At 63.4% G+C, this 20,837-nt stretch overlaps 3 protein-coding genes across 3 annotated transcripts; 1 reads left to right on the forward strand and 2 right to left on the reverse strand.

Annotated features, from left to right (window-relative positions):
- Positions 1–3,609: 3,609 nt before the first annotated feature.
- On the reverse strand, positions 3,610–5,250 carry PROCR (protein C receptor). The gene is made up of 4 exons (XM_083848585.1): positions 5,041–5,250; positions 4,696–4,932; positions 4,258–4,524; positions 3,610–4,139 (listed from the first exon to the last, which is right to left on the reverse strand). Exons 1-4 carry the CDS (start codon positions 5,102–5,104, stop codon positions 4,027–4,029), a joined length of 681 nt encoding a protein of 226 aa, XP_083704711.1. The 5' UTR covers positions 5,105–5,250; the 3' UTR covers positions 3,610–4,026.
- A 697-nt stretch (positions 5,251–5,947) lies between these two features.
- Positions 5,948–11,961, forward strand: PFKL (phosphofructokinase, liver type). The gene is made up of 22 exons (XM_083848578.1): positions 5,948–6,105; positions 6,763–6,836; positions 6,951–7,028; positions 7,151–7,340; positions 7,438–7,603; positions 7,704–7,748; positions 7,834–7,942; positions 8,072–8,167; positions 8,248–8,340; positions 8,710–8,835; positions 8,991–9,055; positions 9,157–9,220; positions 9,332–9,478; positions 9,570–9,640; positions 9,728–9,815; positions 9,993–10,145; positions 10,231–10,395; positions 10,548–10,609; positions 10,703–10,814; positions 10,893–10,992; positions 11,086–11,191; positions 11,289–11,961. Exons 1-22 carry the CDS (start codon positions 6,021–6,023, stop codon positions 11,434–11,436), a joined length of 2,343 nt encoding a protein of 780 aa, XP_083704704.1. The 5' UTR covers positions 5,948–6,020; the 3' UTR covers positions 11,437–11,961.
- A 1,919-nt stretch (positions 11,962–13,880) lies between these two features.
- Positions 13,881–19,796, reverse strand: LOC310904202 (cilia- and flagella-associated protein 410-like). Its single transcript, XM_083848582.1, has 7 exons — positions 19,676–19,796; positions 19,091–19,109; positions 18,585–18,631; positions 17,584–17,813; positions 16,772–16,943; positions 16,077–16,170; positions 13,881–14,954 (listed from the first exon to the last, which is right to left on the reverse strand). Exons 1-7 carry the CDS (start codon positions 19,750–19,752, stop codon positions 14,829–14,831), a joined length of 765 nt encoding a protein of 254 aa, XP_083704708.1. The 5' UTR covers positions 19,753–19,796; the 3' UTR covers positions 13,881–14,828.
- Positions 19,797–20,837: the final 1,041 nt, after the last annotated feature.

Consider the following 20,837-nt stretch of genomic DNA (forward strand, 5'->3'; position numbering starts at 1 on the left):
GCGGCTCTTCTCGCCAAGCAAACGAGCACATGCCTCTGGCTTGCTGTTTTCCATGAGACAACTGGGCAAAGGGTCCCTTTGGTTCTTTGTAGGACAAATATCCCTCACAGAGCACTTGCACAGGGAGGGAGAGGAGGCTTCCCAGTAACTGTTTGCTCCATGACGTCTAAGCCTCGTCAAGGTCTGTCCCTCCACACTCTGGGCTTGCTGCCTGCAAAGCCACGTCGCCTGTCCCAGAGCAGATGTTGCGGTTTTGAGACCACACGCAGGAGCAGCAGCGTTGGGTCCAAAGGGTCCCAAAGAGCCGTCTGGCCCGAGGGGGTTGTTCCCCATGCCCTCAGCCCCACGGAGCTGCTGCTCCCCTATTTCTCGTCCCAAGGAGCCAAACTGCTTGCCTGGAGCATTCCCTCCTCCCCGAGTCCGGGCAGGGGCTGAAAGTGTTCCCAAACAGCAGTTTCTCCTCCATGGAAACTTCTGGAAGCGCAGTGTAGGCTGGCTTGTTTTTTCCTAAGAGCTTGTTATTTTAAAGCACTTATCTGTACCTAAACTCGTCTATATCTGAGACAGGCAGCAGAGGCAGGAGGGGAGCGACCGCTGCCAGGAGAGAGTTGCTGTCCTGAAGGCGCAGACTTGCAGCGGTCCCCACGTGCAGCTGTTCAAACAAGGCTGGAGACCTCAGGAAGGTGAAGCGACGGTTCCTCGCCAGCATCTCTTACACCGTTTTAGGTGGTTTTTAGGTGATCAGCCGTCAGGCTGAGCTGCTCGCTGCAGTCAGGCAGGGGCTGGCTTGCTCAGACCGGAGCTTTCCCTGGCATGGGGACAGCAGCAGGGATGTCAGCGCTGCTGGTGCTGCTCCTGCCCCAAAAACCTCCGCTTGCCCGCCTGCCACATCACCGCCTGGTGTTGACTGTGGCCAGGGTCCAGCTTTCCCCTCCTGTTTCCGCAGGCCGGGTCAGGCACGCTGACCTGGGAGGCGAGAGGAAAGGGAAGAGGGCAGCGGTGGGTCCTGGGCACCCCTGTGCCCTGCGGGGGGACGTGTCAGCTCTGCCCCTTCTGCCACTGAAGTTTTCCATGGCTGCTGCCCGCCCTCCCTTGGGAGCAGGAGGCACCGCTGGGCAGTGGCAGTGCGGTGGAAGAGGGCCTGGGTGCTTCCCAGTACCCCAAATGAGGCAAAAATATGTTACAAAAGAAAAAAAAAACACCAAACCACCCTCTCCCTAGTGGCACTGGCTAATAGCAAACGCGCTCGCCCTGGTGCAAGAGCAGGGTTAACAGGGATGTCTGGAAACTGGAAACTCCGCGCACGAAACCAGCTGGGGCTGTCGCAGCGTGACCTCTGAGGACAGCTCAGAGGACGGAGCCTGTTGGGGCCGGAGCGGCGCTGATGACACCAGCGCAGGCACTGCGTGCGTAGGGTGTGTTTATGAGGCTAAGCCCTTCTTCCTGCCCTGGTGACGAGCAGAAAGTGCTGCAGCTTCAGCTGGGGCGAGGGGGACCTAAATCTGGGGATGGGGGAGAGAGGGACACGGTGTGCAGGGGGAACGGGAGTGGTGGTGTGGTGTCACCTGCCCCGAAGGCAGCCGCGCAGCATCTCCACCGGCGTGTTCCGCCAGGCAGCCCCATCCCAGGGCTGGGGACGGGCAGGATGTGGCCACCAGCTGGGGCACGGGGCTGGTGCCTCTCGGCTGGGGGCTCGCGGGGGACACTGACCCCACAGCAGGGCTGGTGTCCAAAATGCTCAGCCTTTGGGGTGGAACCGCATCCCCCTGCTAGCCCCTGGGTGGAGGGGAGATGTGCGCCCGTGGGGTAAGCGTGGAGGCGAAGGGGAAACCTGCCCCTACCCCGTGGGCATCGCCTTATTCCCTGCAACACCATGCGGAGCTCGAGGCTGGGCGCCTTATCTCAACCCGAGCAGCGATAGCAGCCTGAGTGATGGAAACTACGTGGCACACGGAAAGAGAAATTTTGTGGGGAGGGGGGAGGCTGCCCATGTTTGCCTTTAGTGTTTGCTTTCAGGGCGATGCTGCACAGGGGGCTGGGGAAAGCCTCCAGAGGGCTGCGGGGAAAATAAAACAAGGAGCAAACCGCACTCGCCCCTCGGATGCGCGCGGCTAAGCGCTGGCACCCATCCCGGGGGGGGGGAGCACGGCCAGATTTTAGAAAGGACGGGCCCTGGATGCAGCTACCAGCTCCCAGAGCGATGGTAAATATTTAAGCAGTGTCCGGGAGCTGGCTGCGGCCAGCCCTTCCCCGCGTGTGACCCAGCATGCCACACATCCCCAGCGTGCTGGTGCAGGGGCAAGCAGCAGTGACCCCATGATGAGGCAGTTTGGGGGTGGAAAGAGGAATTTTGGGGCTGGGAGGGGCGCGGATGCTGCTGCGATAACCTTTCCCTCCGCTCTGTGTCACGCATTGGGCGCGGGTGCTGGTCACTGCCGGGGAGGTGGCTCTGGGACGGAGGGGTGGTGGCTTTGGGTGCCCGGGGACGGCCAGGAGCCCTCCTGGGGACACAGCAGGGTGGCAGCAGCAGCAGCCACGGCTCGCTTTCTCTGTGCTGGCAGCGTAGCCGCTTTCTGGAGCGCCCGGCCGTGCCCAGCGCGCAGGGGGCCAGCAGATGAGAGAAAGCTTCCCCAGAGCTGCTTCAAGTGGAGACTTCCCCAGCTGTCCCAAAGCTGACGCGTTTCAGAAGCAAAACAAGCCCTGTCCTTCAACCCCCGGCCCCAGATCCAGGCCCTTCCCGGGTGCCCCCTGGCCAAGGACCTGGCAGGAGCCGCGCAACCCCTTGGGAGAAACGTGCAGCTTGAGGCGCCGCGGTGCCCAACCCGCTGTGCCGCGGTGTGGGTACGGCGATGCCCTGTGTGCCAAAGCGCAGCCCGCAGGGATACGGACACGGCCATCGCGCCCCGCTGGAGGCCGTTCTCCTCCGAGCGCTGACGCTCGCCTGCTGTGGTGTCAGCGCTTTGGATGCTCAGGCCTCTCGCGCTCCGGCTGAGGAGTCCCCCAAAGGGTGGGGAGCAGCGGGGCGGCCGAGCACGCCGCTCGGGGTGGAGGGCGGCCAGGGCCACCTGGCAGCTCCAGCGGATCAGATGAGGTTTTTGGAGACCTCCTTCTTCAGCTCTCGCTGTGGACACCACCGTGTCATCTCCCCATCCTGTTCCCGTTTCTTTTTCCATCTCCCCCTTCCCCTGCCCGACCCCTTGCTCCCACGAGGAGTTTTGGGTTTGCAGCTGTGCTTTCACGCGAGGACGTGCTTCACCAGCAATCCTTCTTTTCTTTATCCCCCCCAAAGCCCCTTTTGTCCCCGCTCCCCATTTCTTCCCTCGACCGCTGGGCAGCCAGCGTCTGTAGGTGACAGCGGTGAATGCTTCAGTCTTCCCAGGAAAACTGCCTGCTCACCTCCAGTCCCCCTTGGTGTGCCAGAGGGAGATAAGGGAAATAAAAACAAATTGAGCCGGCTGGCCCCGGGGAAAAGTCCCTGCTGCAGTGAAAACAAAGCGGCGCGGGGGTCACGACGAGTTCAGGTGGCGCGAGCCCCGCAAGCCTCCCCCGAGGCCGAGCAAGCTCGGGGCGCGCCGTCCAGCCCCAAAGCAAGGGAAGGCAGCACGAGGCGGTGGGCAGGAGGGGTTTTATTGCACCAAAACCGAAGCAGGGCTGTCGTGCGTGGAGGTGGATGGCCACCGGCGGGTCCTCGCCCAGGTGTGCCACCTTTCCTCCCCCGTTCCCCCCCCCCACCAGAATGGGGACAGTGATGGTTTGAGTGCCAGCCTTTTAACGCTTTCTTGGCTTTCTTCTCTGATTTTTCACCACTCCCCTTCCCTGTTTTTTCCATCCCGGCCAAGCGTGGTGTTGCATTAAGCCTCGGCACACAGCATGGGGACTGTCCGCGGGGCAGGGAAGGGACATCCCAGCTGGGGGACCCGCCAGCGAGGGGCTTGCAGCGCACAGGATCCGTCCCCTGCCTCTGTGGGGTGACGCTGGGTCGGTCCCCTGCCTCCGTGGGGTGACGTGGGACGGCCGTGGCCTCTGCTAGCAGCTGCCACCTGTGCACAAGAAGATGCCTCCGGCCATGCCCACCACCGCCAAGACCCCCAGGGTCAGACCCAGCACCAGCGGGGCGCGCGACCGGCTGCTCTGCTTTCCTGCAAGAGGTGAGAGGAGGTGACAACGGCAGGCCACCCCGACCCCCTGCTCTCAAGGGACAAGCACTGGGAGCAGGGGGACAATCCCCGGCCACCCCCTGTCATCCCCGGCACGGACCTGTCTCGGTGCTCTGAGCCCGCAGGATGTCCACGCAGGTGGTGTTGAGGAAATGCTGCAGGTCGTGGGTGGTCTGCGGGTACTTCGTCAGCTCCTGCTGGGCGAAGGAGGCCACCGCGTCCCTGCCGGGCCAGCGGCGCTCCCAGGTGGCGGTGGGGACGTGGAAGGTGAGGAAGGCCGTCCCGTTGAGGGAGACCTCGTAGAAGCTGCGGGCTGTGCCGTTGGGGAAGAGGTAGCAGCCCAGGCGGCAGCACAGGCTCTGCGTGTCTGCGGGAGGCAGGGGGGGCCGTGAGCATGGGAAGGGAGGCCATGAGGACGGGCAGGGGATCATAACCGCCCTCTCCGCCCCCAGCACCGAGCTGCCCTCCATGCACCAAGTTTGCACAGCCCCGTTTGTGGGCCCCCAGCACCCCCTCGCCCCGCCGCCGTGCCGCTCACAGTTGATGGGCCTCTCCTTGCTGAAGAACCACACCAGCTCGCTGAAGGAGGTCAGGTAGTTGCCCACCGCGTCCCGCCGCCGCTCCCAGGCGGCCGGGGGCTCCAGCGGCAGCACCTGGGTGACGTTGCGGCCCTCCAGGAGGTGGCTGAGCCGCCCGCCCAGCGTGGCGTTGCCCCAGAAGACGGAGATGCCCTTGGACACCCGCGTCCACTGCAGCATGGTGAAGGCGAGCGGGGCTGCCGGGAGACGTCGGTGTCACCGCGGCCAGCGGTGGCTGGGTGACGCCAAGCCCGACGCTCGCCCGCCAGCCCGGCGGTGGCCCGCGTGGCCCCGTGCGGCCTTACCCGCGCCCTGCGCCCCGCAGCCCAGGGCCCCGCAGAGCAGCAGCAGCAGCCGCAGCCGCAGCATGGCGGGACTGGACGGGACGGGATGAGCGGGGACGGCGGCGGCGGGGGAATTTAGCGGGGCCAGGGAGGTGTGGCTGGAGGAGGAGGAGGACGATGGTGGGAGTCCGGCCAAGGCGCTCCCATTTCCTTAGCCCGGGACAGCCGCACCCCTTCCCTGCCGGGCGCGACGGGGGGCCCGGGGGGGGTCGGGGGCGTTGGAGGGACTGGGAGGGACTGGGGGGAACCGGGCTGGTGGCACGGGTGCTTCTTGTAACAGCTGCAGAGCGGCCCGGTACGGGCATGGGAACTGCACGGCGGGCCGGTGCTGGCACGGTATGGCTTGGTACAGCACGGTGCGGCTCAGCACGGCTCAGTACGACATGGTACGGCTCGGTACGGCTCGGCACGGCTCAGCATGGCTCGGTACGACATGGTACGGCTCGGTACGGCTCGGTACGGCTCAGTACGGCTCGGTACAGCTCGGCACGGCTTGGCACGGCTCGGCACAGCTCGGTACGACGCGGTACGGCTCGGTACGGCTCGGTACGGCTCGGTACGGCTCGGCACGGCTCAGCATGGCTCGGTACGACATGGTACGGCTCGGTACGGCTCGGTAAGGCTCAGTACGGCTCGGTACGGCTCGGCACGGCTCGGTACGGCTCGGTACAGCTCGGCACGGCTTGGCACGGCTCGGCACAGCTCGGTACGACGCGGTACGGCTCGGTACGGCTCGGTACGGCTCGGTACGGCTCAACCCGGCTCGGTCCGGCCCGTCGGGCCCCCGATGGCCTTAACCCGGCTCGGCTCAGCCCGGCCCGGCCCGGCCCGGCCCGGCACGGCGCCAGGAGGGGGCGCGGCCACCCGCGGGCGTGCCCCGGCCGGGGGCGGGGCCACGCGGGGGCGGGGCGGCGGCGGCGCCGGTGCCGGGGAGCGCAGCGATGGCGGCGGCGGAGCTGGAGCGGCTGCGGATGGCGGGGGCCGGCATGGCCATCGCCGTGCTCACCAGCGGCGGCGACGCGCAAGGTGGGGCCCGCGGGGGGCCGGGGGGCCGCGGCCGAGCCCCCCCGTGGGCCGCGGGGATGCGGCGGGTCCAGAGTCCTCGGTGCCGCGGGGGCCTCTGGGACGCGCCACGGGGACACGGGACGCGGGGACGTGGGATATGGGGACATGGGACACGGGATGTGGGGACAAGGGAGACACGGGATGTGGGGACATGGGACATGGGGACGTGGGATGTGGGGACACGGGGGACACGGGGGACACAAGATATGGGGACATGGGGGACACGGGATGTGGGGACATGGAACACGGGGGGTCAAGGGATATGGGGACTTGGGACATGGGAGACACGGGATATGGGGACATGGGACATGGGGGACACGAGATAGGGGGACATGGAACACAGGGGACAAGGGATATGGGGACATGGGACATGGGACACATGGGATACGGGACACGCAGGACACGTGGGATACGGGACATGGGGGACATGGGATATGGGGACATGAGGGACACGGGACACATGGGGACAGCCATGCCCCAGCAGGATGGAACTGTCGGGGGTCCCCTCCCGGCTGGAGGAGGGCCCCCTGTGGAGCCCCCCTGCCACGCATCACTGGTGGGGGTCCCCCTTGTGGAGCCCCCCCCAGTGCCGCTCGCTGTCACGTCTCCGCTCGGCAGGCATGAACGCCGCCGTCCGCGCCGTCACCCGCATGGGCATCTACGTGGGAGCCAAGGTCTTCCTCATCTACGAGGTTTGCCCACGCCCCGGAGCGTGCCCCCGGCTCCCCCAAAAGCCGCGTGGCCCCGTTTTCATTCATTTACCTGTTTGTTCTGCGCTCGGGGACCTCACCTCCGCGTCCCCGCAGGGCTACGAGGGGCTGGTGGAGGGAGGTGACAACATCAAGCAAGCCACCTGGCTCAGCGTCTCCAACATCATCCAGCTGGTAAGCCTCGCCCGGCGCCCCTAACCCTAACCCTAACCCGCGAGAGGAGCCGGGGGCCGTCACCCCGCCCCGCTGTCCCCCCTCCCGTGTCCCGTGTGTCCCCCCCTCCCCATCCCCGGCAGGGCGGCACGGTCATCGGCAGCGCCCGCTGCAAGGCCTTCACCACCCGGGAGGGCCGCCTGCGGGCCGCCCGCAACCTGGTGGAGCACGGCATCACCAACCTGTGCGTCATCGGCGGCGACGGCAGCCTGACGGGCGCCGACATCTTCCGCGCCGAGTGGGGCGGGCTGCTGGACGAGCTGCTGCGGGACGGTGCGTGGCGCCGGGGGGCGAGGGGGGGTCCCGCGGGGACGGGAGGTCGGAAGGGCTGCGGAGCTCAAAGCCCGGCGCTGTGGGGATCGGGGAGCAGGGCAGATCAGCGAGGAGGTGGCGAAGGCGAACGGGCGGCTGAACATCGTGGGGCTGGTGGGCTCCATCGACAACGACTTCTGCGGCACCGACATGACCATCGGCACCGACTCGGCGCTGCACCGCATCATGGAGGTGATCGACGCCATCACCACCACGGCGCAGAGGTGAGCGCGACGGGCTGCCCCTCGTCCCCGGCTGCCGGCACCCGTGGGTGCACGCCCAGCCTCCCTCCTCCTCCTCTTCCTCCCTTCGCTCTCCTTGCAGCCACCAGCGGACGTTCGTGCTGGAGGTGATGGGCCGGCACTGCGGGTGAGGACCACCGCGGGGGGCAGCTCTGCCACTGCTGCGTTTTGGGACCCTGGGGACATGCGGGTGCCAATGCCGCTCCCTGCAGGTACCTGGCGCTGGTGTCCGGGCTGGCCTCGGGGGCCGACTGGCTCTTCATCCCCGAATCCCCTCCGGAGGACGGCTGGGAGGACATGATGTGCGAGAGGCTCGGGGAGGTGAGAGGGGACCCGTCCCCTGCGACCCCCACTGGGGACCACGGGAAGGGTGCTCGGGGCAGGGACGGACCCAGATAACGCTAATTTTGCCAACGTGTGTTTTCCTTCCCCCGCCCCATGCCATGCCAGACGCGCAGCCGAGGGTCGCGGCTCAACATCATCATCATCGCGGAGGGCGCCATCGACCGCAATGGCAAGCCCATCTCCTCCAACTACGTGAAGGACGTAAGGCCCCGCTCCATCAGCACCTGCTCCCCCGGCTGTGGCCGGATCCTGCCCGGCCTGACAGCCTCTCTACTCCACAGCTGGTGGTGCAACGCCTGGGCTTCGACACGCGGGTCACCGTCCTGGGCCACGTGCAGCGCGGCGGGACGCCCTCAGCCTTCGACCGCGTGCTGGTGGGTCCTGGGCAGGGGGGGCTGCCGCGGGTGGGGGTCAGGAGCTCAGAAAAGGGCTGGGAGCACGGCAGAAGGGGGACCTAGGGGAACGCTGCCTGATGATAAGGATGTGCCAGCTTGGATCAAGCTGACACAGTCCCCCCAGGCGCAGCCGGGCAGAGTGATCGCCCCATTTCCCTTAATTTGCTGCGAAATCACCGCTTTTAAATAATTCAGTGGCTTCCCGGCCATAAATCGGAAACAATCAAGCAAGCCCCGCCGCTTGATTTCCAAGCACACGCACCCATAGCGAGGTGCAGGCATCGGCGAAGGTGGCCCCGGAGTGACGCCCCAATGGGTGTCCCCCCCCCGCCCCAAAACCCTTTTCAGAGCAGCAAGATGGGGATGGAGGCGGTGATGGCGCTGCTGGAGGCCACCCCGGACACCCCCGCCTGCGTGGTGAGCCTGTCGGGGAACCAGTCGGTGCGGCTGCCCCTGATGGAGTGCGTCCAGGTGGTGAGTACACGGTGGCACCGGGGGTCCCCGGGGGTGTGGAGCCAGTGGTGGCACCGGCTTTGGCTCCCAGCCCTGGAAGGTTGGGGTGGGCGTTGGGGTCGTCCTGCTCCCATCACCCCAGGCACGGGCGTCACAGCGCTCATCTCTCCCCCAAGACGAAGGACGTGCAGAAGGCCATGGATGAGAAGAGGTTTGAGGAGGCGATCCAGCTCCGCGGGAGGTGAGGAGCGGGGTGGTGGCCACCACAGGGGACTGGGAGGTGTCCCCAGAGGGTCCCGCTGGGATGTGGGTTCTCCACACGAGCCACCGTTGTCCTTGCAGGAGCTTTGAAAACAACTGGAACATCTACAAGATGTTGGCACACCAGAAGCCAGCGCAGGAGAAGGTAAGGCAGAGTGGCGGGACGTCCCCTCCATCGTCACCTCCGGTTTTGAGGGGGACAGGCACGTGCGGTGGCCAAGCCGCCGTCCCCATTGTGCCACCGCCGTCCCCACAGAGCCCCTTCAGCTTGGCCATCCTGAACGTGGGTGCCCCCGCCGCCGGCATGAACGCGGCCGTCCGGTCGGCTGTGCGCATCAGCATCTGCCAGGGCCACACCGTCTACGCGGTGAATGACGGCTTCGAGGGCTTGGCCAAGGGACAGGTCAGTGCGCTGGCTCCGAAAGCCCCAAAGGGCTTGTGAGAGGGGTGGCCGGGCTGTCCCCAGCCCCAAAAACGGGCGCTGCTTCTTGCAGATCCGCGAGGTGGGCTGGCACGACGTGGCGGGCTGGCTGGGACGCGGCGGGTCCATGCTGGGCACCAAGCGGTAAGTGGTCTGCGCGGGGGGACACTGCTGTCACCCGGCCTCTCGAGGACCTCGTGGTCCTCACCCCGCCATCCTTCCCCTCCGCAGCACTCTGCCCAAGACCTGCATGGAAAAGATCGTGGAGAACGTGCGGAAATTCAACATCCAGGCTCTGCTGGTCATCGGGGGGTTCGAGGTGCGGGGAGAGCCTTTGCCACGGGCTGGGGAGGGCAGGGCTTTGAAAGTGCCCCGCGGTGTCACCGGAGGGAGGTGGCATCTCCCGCGCCTCTGCGTGGGGACACGGAGGAGGGATGGGACCAGCCCCGGTCAACGGGGCGGTTTGGGACCCTGCTGACAGCTGTACCCGTGGCAGGCGTACGAGGGGGTGCTGCAGCTGGTGGAAGCCCGCGGGCAGTACGAGGAGCTGTGCATCATCATGTGCGTCATCCCCGCCACCATCAGCAACAACGTGCCCGGCACCGACTTCAGCCTGGGCTCGGACACGGCCGTCAACGCAGCCATGGAGGTGAGGGGCAGCGGCGAGGGGTCCCCCGCTTGTCCCCAGCGGGCTTTGCCCGTGTGACCCCGTCCCCGACTTTGTCCCGGCGCAGAGCTGTGACCGCATCAAGCAGTCGGCGTCGGGCACCAAGCGCCGCGTCTTCATTGTGGAGACCATGGGAGGCTACTGCGGGTACCTGTCCACCGTCACCGGCATCGCGGTGGGCGCCGACGCCGCCTACGTGTACGAAGACCCCTTCACCATCCACGACCTGAAGGTGAGCAGCCCCCGGGCTCCTGATGGCATCGTTGGGGTGAAAAAAAGGAAGGAAAACGAGGACGGGGCGGGCTCCGGAGGAGGTCTGGTGGGATCAGGGGGACATGGGGTGGACGCAGGAGGCCCGGGACGTGCCGGTGGTTTGTCTCGCAGGCCAACGTGGAGCACTTGACTGACAAAATGAAGACGGACATCCAGAGAGGGCTGGTGCTGCGGTAGGTCGGGGGGTCCCCCGGGGCACAGGGACACCCTGGGGACGCCAAGTGAAGGAGCGGCCCCCCCCACACCCCTTCCCTCTGCTCCCCCAGCAACGAGAAGTGTCACGAGCACTACACCACCGAGTTCCTCTACAACCTCTACTCCTCCGAGGGCAAAGGGATCTTCGACTGCAGGATCAACGTCCTGGGTCACCTCCAGCAGGTACTACGGGGACAGGAGGGCCACCAGCACCGTGCCACGTGCCACGGGGGCTTGACATCAGCGTTTCTTTGCACCCAGGGCGGGGCCCCGACCCCCTTTGACCGCAACTATGGGACCAAGCTGGGGGTGAAGGCTGTGCTGTGGATGTCGGAGAAGCTGCAGGAGGTCTACCGCAAGGGTGAGCCAAGGGTCGGGGGGACACCGGTGGCACTGGGCAGCTCGGCCGCTGTCCCCACTGCGAGGTGACCGCGGCCGGCCGCGTCCCCCCCAGGGCGTGTGTTTGCTAACTCGGCCGACTCCGCCTGCGTGATCGGACTGAGGAAGAAGGTGGTGGCCTTCAGCCCCGTGACGGAGCTCAAGAAAGTGACGGATTTCGAGTAAGTCCCCGTCCCCTGTCCGTGGGGACCTTCCCGATGCTGGTGGTGAGGGCCACCGTCCCCGGGAGCCACTGGAGAGCCGTGTCCCCCCTCGTAGGCACCGGCTGCCCCAGGAGCAGTGGTGGCTGAACCTGCGGCTGATGCTGAAGATGCTGGCCAACTACCAGATCAGCCTGACCGAGTACATCTCGGGGAAGATGGAGCACGTCACCCGGCGCACGCTCAGCATCGAGAAGGGCTTCTAGGGGCTGTCCCCGAGCGCTTCCTCCCCAAACCCTGCCTGAAATCACTGGTCCAAGGGCTGGGCCCTGCGCAGACGTGGGCAAGGAGGCTTCCCTGAGCCCAGCCGCGCAGCCCAGCCCCGTAATCATCCTCTTCTAGTTTATTCCTGTTATTTAATGATGGGGTTATCCTGATTCCTTCTTTTGTGGCTTGACCGCCCCAACCAAGTGCTGCTTTTAGCTGAGCGCGCTCGGCGCAGGAGGGGAGCAGAGGAGCAGGTGCCGCTGTGCCGGAGCGGGCAGGGGATGGCCCTGGGGGCTTCCTCTGCCCAGTGAGGCCCCCGGCTCCATCCCCCCAAGTCGTTTCGGCACAGAGGTCCCGGCAAGCCCCTGTCCCCAGCCACCTTGCATGACGCTTGGCTGTGACCACCACCACCGCGTGGCCCTGGGGCCGTTGCCCGTCATCTCACCGCCGCTCCGTGACCCCGCCGCGTCTCGTGCCATCACGGCGTCGCTCGCGTCTTAGAGATAAAACCCGCTGGAGCCAAAGCTGCGTCGCCGGCGTGGTCACTGGGCACCGCGTCCCCGCGGGGAGGACCGGGGCCGATCGTCCCCGTGGGGTGGGCATCGGGGTGGGGAGACAGTCCCGCGCTGAGGCTGGTTGCTGGGGAGCGGGCGTGAGAAAGCTGAGCTGCAGACGACGTGCCAGAGCCGGATTAACGCCAGGACGGGAGGTTTCCCTGGTGTGTGCATCCCAAGCAGGGGTCCTGGGAGAGCGGGACCCTGGGCGGTCTCTCCCATGCACGGGTCCCTCCAGCGGGTGCAAAGTCAACATCCCTCTGCGGGGCGACCTCGCAACCCTGGAGGAAAATCGCTTCTCCCTTGGTTTGGTTCCCACCTTCAAGGGAAGTTCAAAGCTGACTTCTCGGGGCGACACGCGTGGCTTTCACGCAGTTTCTCAGGGTGGCTGCCAAGCGCCACGGCCCCAGCTCGCAGCACTGGGGCTTGGCTGATGCCAGACATCAAATTTCCCAGGACTTGTCCGTCCTGGGGCCAGGCCGATGGGACATCACCAGCACGGGGATGTGTCACGGTCTTGGGGTTTGGACACAGAGTTGTTTTCTTTCCCGTGGAGTTGTCCCCAGTGGCGAGCCCCCTTTGATTTTAAGGGCAACAGTGTTTTCCCCTAGCTGGCCACGGTACTTATTTTAAGCTCTGGACAAAGACGATAATTAGCACATTGTCCCTGCCAGAGCTGAGTGTGCAGAGAAACAGCAGAACTTGCTGATGAAGGAAACAGCGCGGCTTTTCCCGGGCGGCACCTGCTCCGGGGACCCCAGGCAGAGCCTGCAGCGCTCCTCCTGGGGCCAGGTCCCCCGGGGGACAGGAGGACGGCGGGCTCGGGAGCAGCAGGGGCACTTGGCGGCCGGAGCAGCGGCACCAGCCAAGTATGACAAGCGCGGCACGTAGGCGGGGAGCTGTGCACGGGGACAGTGGCGCTGGCGGGGATTAGCAGCACAGCTTCTCTGAGCTGGGAGAGGAGGAGCTGCGCTGGAGCAGCCCCAGGCCATGGCAAACCATCAGCTCCATCAGCCACCCAGCCCCCCTGGCAAACCACAATGCCCCCTCCGGCCGCTCTCCTCCTGGCAAAGCGGGGGGCACCAGGCCAGGGGGTGCCTACCAGCGCGCCCCGTGGTCCCCAGCGCAGACAGGCGTGATTTCTGCCGCCGAGCAGGCTGTCGAGGCAGCCTGGGAGAAGACTTAACCTCGGCGCAAGGGCAAGATGCACACGAGATGACGGGTAAGTCTCTGGGGCCTTGGCTGTCAAGGGAAGTCTGGTATATTATAAATCACACCGACCGGTTAAACGCAGCCGGGTTTAACGCAGCAGGCAAGAACTAGGTCATCTGAGGAGTTGAAAGCATCAGCAATCCTCACCCGAAGGACAAACTGTGCCCCCTCACACCAAGGCCACGTATCCGTGCTTGTGCGCACGGGGCAGTCGACGTCCCCGAGGAGCACTCCCTCCCGCCAGCGTGACGCAGCGCGGGGCGCTCAGAGGCCTGTGCTGACACCAGGAATAGAGACACAAGAGGCCACCAAGGGCCACGTCCCCACCGCTCGGGTCCTGACCCGGCCGGCTTTGCACCTCCGCACGAAACGCGCCGAGCATTGCTCGGTCTCTTTTGCTTCCTGCAGTCACTGTGCACTTGCTGCTGCAAGCAGCTGCTGAAAGAGCAAAGCGCCCTCGGAAAGCAGCTCGGCAGCAGGGAGGTGCAGCAGTTATTCTGGTCTCGAGCAGCGCTGCGGTGGCATGAAGCATTTCATGTCCAGTGGAGCGGGAGGGAGCAGGGGCCAACAGCCGCCCCGCGGCTAACAATGCGAGCTGTGACCCAGACGTAACAGAGCAATGCCCAGAGTCAGTTGTTCTCACGATGGCTGCTGAGCCCCAGCCACAACTCGCATCCTAGAGGGAAAATAGCTTTTATTTGGTATGTCACAACGTTTCAGTCAGTATTTAAACAGCCCTGTAAAATTTTAGTAAACTCATCTTTCAGTTTAACACCGCCCTGGATACCTGTGCAATCAGATAATAACGCCTGGCTTTTCTCCCAAACCACAAAATGCACAGGGGCATCTTACTCCGAGGTTAAGTTTCCTTAAGCTGCTCTAATGCCTGCAGGGGCATGCAGAGGTGAAACTACAGCTGAGCATTCAGGATTTGCTGTTTCACCCAGGCTGCGCCAAGGTTTTCTTTGGGCCACCTCATTGCCGAGTCAGATGCTGGGTGTGCTAACAAGGGCCAGAAGAAGTCAGGAGTTTAAGATAAATTAAGAATTTGACATTGACCTTCACCATCTGCACCAGACAGTTCTTGATGATTCTTTTAGACAGCTTCTTCCCAACAGATTCAAACAAATCTTTGTGGCAGAAGCTGCCTTCAGAGCCTGCTACACACAAAGCTGGTGCCGTGACTGGCTGCGTGTTAGTCCAACAGGGAACGACCTAAAAGCAGCGATCTGCCTGGCTGCCGGCAGGCTTTGCCAACGCCTTCAGTCACAGAGCACAGCAGCACCTCTGTCTGCAGCCCTGCTGGTTTTTGCTTGCTGATCCCCCTGCAGCTCCCACAAAATGGCCCCAGCCACACGAGATGTGATTTAATGGTGCCTGCTATGCAAAGAGGAAAGCTCCCGAGAGCCGGATCCTGCCAGCGCAACGTGCACAGCCAGGGGCAATGTCAGGAGAGCTGAAGGGGCAGTTTCCTTGCAGCCAGCATCACCCCGTCCGCAGGGGAAGCGCAGCGGGATGCGCTGAGGCTTTGGCTGTAGCCAGGCATGTGTGGGCAGAGCGGTGCTGCTGGGCTGGGGCAGGCTCCCCGGCTCAGAGTGCTCCAGGGAGCTTTGCAACAGGCACCGTCACTCCTCCTGCAGCTCCTTCTTCCGAAAGGCCTGCAGCCTTCTCCCCACGGTCTGCTGGACGATCTCCAGACCCTCTGCGTCCAGTTCCTTCGTGAGAAGCAGGATGGCATTCAGCACGTTGTTCTGTCGGGACGAGACAGACACTGCTTTATACAAGCATGTTAACGCCAGCCCGGAGAATGGGGTACTTGATTTCCCAAGAGCAGCTCCTTCTAGGAACTCCACCACCACTGCTGCCAGCAGTTTGCAACAGGCACCTCCACCTACAGGGACAAACCAACCCCCCCTGAGGCCGAGAGGGGCAGAGGCTGCCTGGGAGGAGGCTAACAGGAACACAGGACAGACTTGTCCGCCCAGTCCTGCACCAGCTGCCCACATGCCTTTGCTTCCTGGGCACCCTCCAAGCTGGCTCCCGTAAGGAAAAGCGCGTTCAGCTGAGCAGTCGCCCTCCCTCTCCAGTGTGAACGTGTGTAGAGTGGGAAAGGACATGCCCCCTCTGCTCTGAGGCAGAGAGTCCCGTCAGCAGCAGCTCGAGGGAACCTTTGAAGGTCCCCAGCCCAACCTCCCACGAAAGCAGGACCGCTGCCAGCGCCACACAGGAGCTGACAGGAGCTCTGTCAACCCACGTCTTGAAAACCTCCAGAGGGAGATTCCACAGCCTCCCTACATACCTTTTAGGGAAAATATTTTTCCTAACGTCCAACCTGAACATCCCCAGCCACAATCTGTGGCCAAGTCCCCTTGTTTAATGTTTTCTTTCCCAGAAAAAGAGGAAAAAAAGAGGAAAAAGGCCAAGGCCTGCAGTACTCATGGTACTGCAAAGGAAGCTTAAAGCATGAATGAGCGAGAGACTGCGGGTGACAACTAGCGGAACGAGGCAGAACATGGTCCAGATCTGGCTCTGGCCTTCCCATGCCAATTGAAGCGATGGCACCGAGCCCAGCACGCAGCAATTCCCAGCTGGGCAGCCAAGATCCACGAGGTTCATCTGGGGCTACGCCACTGAGAGGGCTGAGGAACCACCTAAGCACTGGATTCAGCAGCCTCCTGTCCCCCAGCTGCGTTTCGGTTGCTGCCCAACTTGTACGTGCTTTTAGCACAGCCCCAGCGTAAAGACACGTGTGCTTATGTGCAGACAGACGGACAGTACAAACCCCACCAGGCTTTCTCCACATCTGATGGAGACCAAAACCACTGCATGGCGTCTTCAAGATGAAAAGCACTTGGGTCTTTAAAGATACTCACTCTCTTCTTTCGGCTGCAGTCCGTCTCTCGAGGTGAAAAGGAGGAAAATTTATCCCTGGGAACAGGCTTCATACCAAGCTGCTCTCGAATTTTGCTGAAGAAAAAGGGAGGAAGAGCAAATGTTACCAGGACCAGATGGCAAAACCTTACTCTGCCAGGCCAGTCCCCTACAATCACGGGCAGCCATGCAAGAAGTATCCAGCCGAAGGATTCAAAGCACGTCTATTAACGCACCGCCACTGCCTGGAGAACGCAACACCCCGAGCAAAACTCCCCCCTGGAGTAAGAGCCTCACAGTCAGAAGATGTTAACAGGCGTGCCGCCACGAGAAAGCTGCTCCCTCCTCATGCCTGAGGCTGGCTGGGACTGACCGCGTCGCGCCGCGCTTCAACGACACGTGCCACAGGCTGACGTGCGCCAAAGCACGCTGCAGAGGAGCTAAGCAGGAACGGACAGGAGCTCACACGTCAGTGAGGATCCATGCGGCCGATAGGAAGTAGCCAGCTACAGAAGAGCCTGTTTTGCAGATGGAGAACCAGAGCCACAAGCGCCATTACCCCAGCACGGCTCCACCACGCTAACTGGAACAACAGGAACCTGCGCCAGCTGCGGGTCTGGCCGCAGAGAATCGGGCTCGGCTGGCGGGGCCCTTTCACCCCACCCACGAGGTCAGCCCGGGAAGCCCAGCAGCTCACTTTGTCTCCTCCAGACTGAAGCTCAGCAGCTCCCTCTCGGTCTCCGTTGTGGATTCAGCAGCACTGGGCTCAGTGGACTCAGGGCAGCCGTTCTCCACGCTCCTCCTGACCGGCGGGGCCGTGATCTCCTCCCCATCAACCAGGGCCTGGGACAGTTCTTCCTCTGTCACGGCTGCAAAAGCCAAAACAGCAGCCTAGAGCCTGCTGCAACGAGCTCCAGCAGCCCAGGAAGGTGGCATTCGTGACCAGGAATGTGCTGCTGCTGTAGAGCTGCGTGACGGGGGCTTCACCCAGCAGCTCTCCTTCGTACTAGCCTTTTGCTTTCATCCTCCTCCTGCAGTAAAACCCACACGGAAGAACACTGGCAGCTGTCAGCAACCTCTCAAAAGGAGAAAGGTATCAGGGAGGGATGCAAAGATGCTTTGCAGGCTCCAAAAGCCACCAAATTACTGCTAGCAGGTGGAAAAGCTCTTTTTCTGTAACCGCAGATCCAATTACAGAATCCGTGTTTGGCCAGAGCAAAGGAGAGAGCTCTGGAAAACCACTAATTAGTAGTACAGTCTCAGCTGTAATGAGCCTCTTTCAGTCCCACGAGTGCTAACTCTGGCACTGCAGGGCACAGGAGGGAGAAAACAGCTCAGGAGCGATGGCTCTCAGAGAGCCTCCGACAGATCCCGCCTGGCTGAGCATCGCCAGCACGCCGCCCCAAGGAAGGGCCAAAGGACACCTCACACGAGGAAGCAGCATGTCACCGGTTTCCAGCTCACCGGCCCAGGGCTCGGGGCTGTTCGTTTTTACCTGCCAACACCCACCTTGATTATCGAGCTTCTGCAGGCTGGGGAGGTTGCGCAGCACCGTCATCCTGTAGCGGTGGGGGTCCGACCCGCAGCAGGGATTTTCAGACAGCCACAGGACCCTCAGCCGGGGCAGGTTTTTGAGGTAGAAGAGCTCGTTCAGGCTTCCGATGTTGTTCTTCCTCAGGTAGAGCTCGCTCAGGTTCTGGCACTGATTGAGTGGCTCGAGGTCCGAGATGCCGTTCACGCTGAAGAGAGAGCAGGGGATGAGCGAGCGGGGAGCCCAGCCCTCCCTCACCACATCCCTCGGGGGGAGCAGGGCCCCCGCAGCATGGCAGCTTTTCAGCCCCTTTTCCTGCACCAGCTTCTCTGAGAAGCCTCACGCCGGCACAGCAAGGGCGGTGTTAAGGAGCCTGTGGCTTCACAAGGAACAGAAAGACGGTGTTTCATCTTGGTAATCAGAGGAAAGAATTAAGAAAGTGGGCACTGCTCTCTGCTCAAGATGACAAACAGCTTTTGGTTCCCCCAGCCCCCCGTCTCACCAACACCCTTTGCTCCAGCAGCTCCTCAGGCAAGGAGAACCCACTGAAGATTCCCAAGCCAAAAAACTTAAATTCAAAGACAGCAGAGGTTCTGTGGACAGATGAAGGATGGGAGAAATGAGAAGCTTTGTGAGATCCAAGAAGCATTTCAACCAGCCTTCTGCAAACTGGCCCCACACGGAAGCCCTGAAAATCCCATCTAAACCCTGGAGTATGACTTAGGGAGCAAAACTCCTGAGACATTTTAACCGTTCTTGAAACAGGGACTGTTTTCTCAAGTAGCAAGGGGAAAGGTGCAGAGGAGTGAGCTGAAAGATCAGCATTTCCACGTCTCTGCCACTTGAGGAATTGGGCAAGGAGAGCCCAGCAGCTCAGGGACACAGTCTCAGAGGCAGTAAGGAACCAAAGGCCAGGACGTGGCCCCACGAGACACGTGAGCTCCTCCGCCCTCTCCAAGGCCGGCAATTTGGCATTCACCTGAACGAGATCACCTCGACGTTGGGCAAATCCCGGCATATCGATATCTAGGCAGGAAGAGAGAGAAACAGTAAGCTGCACTCCCAGGGAGAAGAAGTAAACAAAACGACACAGCAATTTTAATTGCACACAAGCCAGATAAAAGCAGGAGTAGGAATTCAGGTTTGCTTCAGTCCAACCCAGGCTCAGCACCGCCAGAGGGATTTGCTGCCAGAGCCAGCGCAGAGCCAGCAGCTCCTCCACCCTCTCTGCCCCACTGCTCTCCTGCGCCGGCACCTCCACGCTGGCTCCAGGAGGGATCCGTCCCTCTTACCGGGGCAGCCCTTTCCTACGGAGGGTACGTGCCTACGAGCCAAAATCCCGAGCGGCCAGGTGAGGACTCGGCTCCCCCTTCCCCTCCCGGTGCCGGCTCCCTCCGGGCACAGGCCGGGGCTCGCTGGGGCGGGCGGGTGCCAGCCCCGAAGGATGGAGGACAGCAGCATGGAGGACAGCAGCGGGGTACTTACATCGGTGAGGTGGCTGCCCCTGCGGGAGGAGAGGGGTGTCACGGGAGGAGAGGGTGTCACCGCACTGCCCCGGCCTCAGCCCCCCACCCGCCGTCCCCTCGCCTGGGTGACGGCCCCGGGCCCGTGCTGTGTCCCCACCACGTCCCTGCTGTCCCCACACCCGGGGGACAGCCCCGAGCCTGCCCCGTGCCCCCACCAGGGCCTGCCCGGGACCCTGAGGGCTGCGTGTCACCCACCAGCCCGGCCTGCCCCCAGACCCAGGCCTGTTCCCAGCCACATCCCCGCCTGTCCCCAACCCTGCCTGTCCCCATCCCCTGCCTGTCCCCATCCCTGTCCCCACCCCATCCCTGTCCCCATCCCCTGCCCGTCCCCATCCCCTGCCCGTCCCCATCCCCTGCCTGTCCCCACCCCAGCCCTGTCCCCATCCCCTGCCTGTCCCCAGCCCTGTCCCCACCCCCTGCCCGCCCCCACCCCCTGCCTGTCCCCATCCCAGTCCTGTCCCCACCCCTATCCCTACCCCATCCCCTGCCCGCCCCCACCCCAGCCCTGTCCCCATCCCTATCCTATCCCCCCCCCCGCCCCCACCAGCAGTTCAGCCGCCGGACCCCGTCGAGCGCGGCGGCCTTGGCGCGCGCCAGCACGGCCCCGCGGCTCAGCCTCATGGCGGCGCCGCGCCGCGTCACGGGGGCGGGGCCACGCCGCCAGGGGGCGGGGCTTGTGCGCCCCCGGGGGCGGGGCCGGCGGCGGGGAGCGCCCCGCGGCTCTGCCCTGACAGGAGGGTGCTCGCCGCCCGGCCCCGCGCCCGTATGCGCTGCCTGTTGTAATATTACACTGTTTGTAACGATATAGAACCCGCACAGCGGTACGCACGGGCAGCGTGTCGATGCATAGATCAGTGAAGCCCCCGTTTGTGCGTGTTTCTGCGCTGCCCCCCCTGGGGTTTTTTTGCGGTGAAAACCACTCGCGAGTCATTTGTGGGGCGGTTCCCGCCGGCGTTCCGAAACACGGGCAGCCTGCAGCTCCCGCTGCTCCCTATAGGCCGTTATTATCGGTTCCTTCTGTCAAGAAGTGCCTTGTACGCACCGTCTGGGTACACCTGCGTGGGAAATGGGACCCCGCTGCCTCGCGCGTGGTTACAGCACAGCGGGATGCTCCCCTCTGCAGAGCGTGGGGCGCCGGCAGCCACGGCAAGGAGCCGGAAAGCGTTGGGATGACACGTCCCCGCCGTGCCGGGGGGGAAAAATCGTGCACAAGGGAATGTGGGGCTCGAGGTGGGTCAGGGAGCGCCCTTTCACCTTCCTCCTCTCCGAGGAAGAAGAAGGCGGCGTTTGTCAGGCAGAGGAAAGGGAGCCGAAACGCAGCAGGAGCCGTGGGGAGCCCGCTGCGGGCAGCCGGCCGCAAGGTGAATGAAACGGCAGGGCCTGGGGGCGAGAGGAGAGGGAAAAAGCAGAGAAATCCCCCGAAAGATGTTAGGATCATTGCCGACAGCGCTACAGACGCACATAAGGATTTTGAAATAAGGACCAAGTGGCAAATCTGGTAGTTCTGTAAGTTACTTTTTAAAACGGGTGAAAGGCTTGTTTCAACAGGTCACAGAGGAAGGAAAAAGTGGAGGGGAGAAAGTGGAATTTCCCTTAATTCCTGATTTCAGATGTTTTTGAGTATGTAATCACAGTATCACAGTATCACAGATTTCTAGGTTGGAAGAGACCTCAAGATCATCGAGTCCAACCTCCGACCTAACACT

The sequence above is a fragment of the Anser anser genome (genome assembly GCF_964211835.1).
Source record: "Anser anser genome assembly, chromosome: 9".
NCBI classification, from domain to species: Eukaryota; Metazoa; Chordata; class Aves; order Anseriformes; family Anatidae; genus Anser; species Anser anser.

Coding starts and splice junctions, on each gene's coding strand:
- PROCR (XM_083848585.1), bottom strand. CDS start 5,104: ATGCTGCGGCTGCGGCTGCTGCTGCTGCTCTGCGGGGCCCTGGGCTGC. Junction 4,525..4,695: donor CAAGGAGAGGCCCATCAACT/GTGAGCGGCACG, acceptor TGCCTCCCGCAG/ACACGCAGAGCCTGTGCTGC. Junction 4,140..4,257: donor GGCTCAGAGCACCGAGACAG/GTCCGTGCCGGG, acceptor CACCTCTTGCAG/GAAAGCAGAGCAGCCGGTCG.
- PFKL (XM_083848578.1), top strand. CDS start 6,021: ATGGCGGCGGCGGAGCTGGAGCGGCTGCGGATGGCGGGGGCCGGCATG. Junction 7,749..7,833: donor GTGATGGGCCGGCACTGCGG/GTGAGGACCACC, acceptor CGCTCCCTGCAG/GTACCTGGCGCTGGTGTCCG. Junction 10,146..10,230: donor CCGTCAACGCAGCCATGGAG/GTGAGGGGCAGC, acceptor GTCCCGGCGCAG/AGCTGTGACCGCATCAAGCA.
- LOC310904202 (XM_083848582.1), bottom strand. CDS start 19,752: ATGAGGCTGAGCCGCGGGGCCGTGCTGGCGCGCGCCAAGGCCGCCGCG. Junction 16,944..17,583: donor GCAGAAGCTCGATAATCAAG/GTGGGTGTTGGC, acceptor TGGCTTTTGCAG/CCGTGACAGAGGAAGAACTG. Junction 16,171..16,771: donor TTCAGTCTGGAGGAGACAAA/GTGAGCTGCTGG, acceptor CTTTTTCTTCAG/CAAAATTCGAGAGCAGCTTG.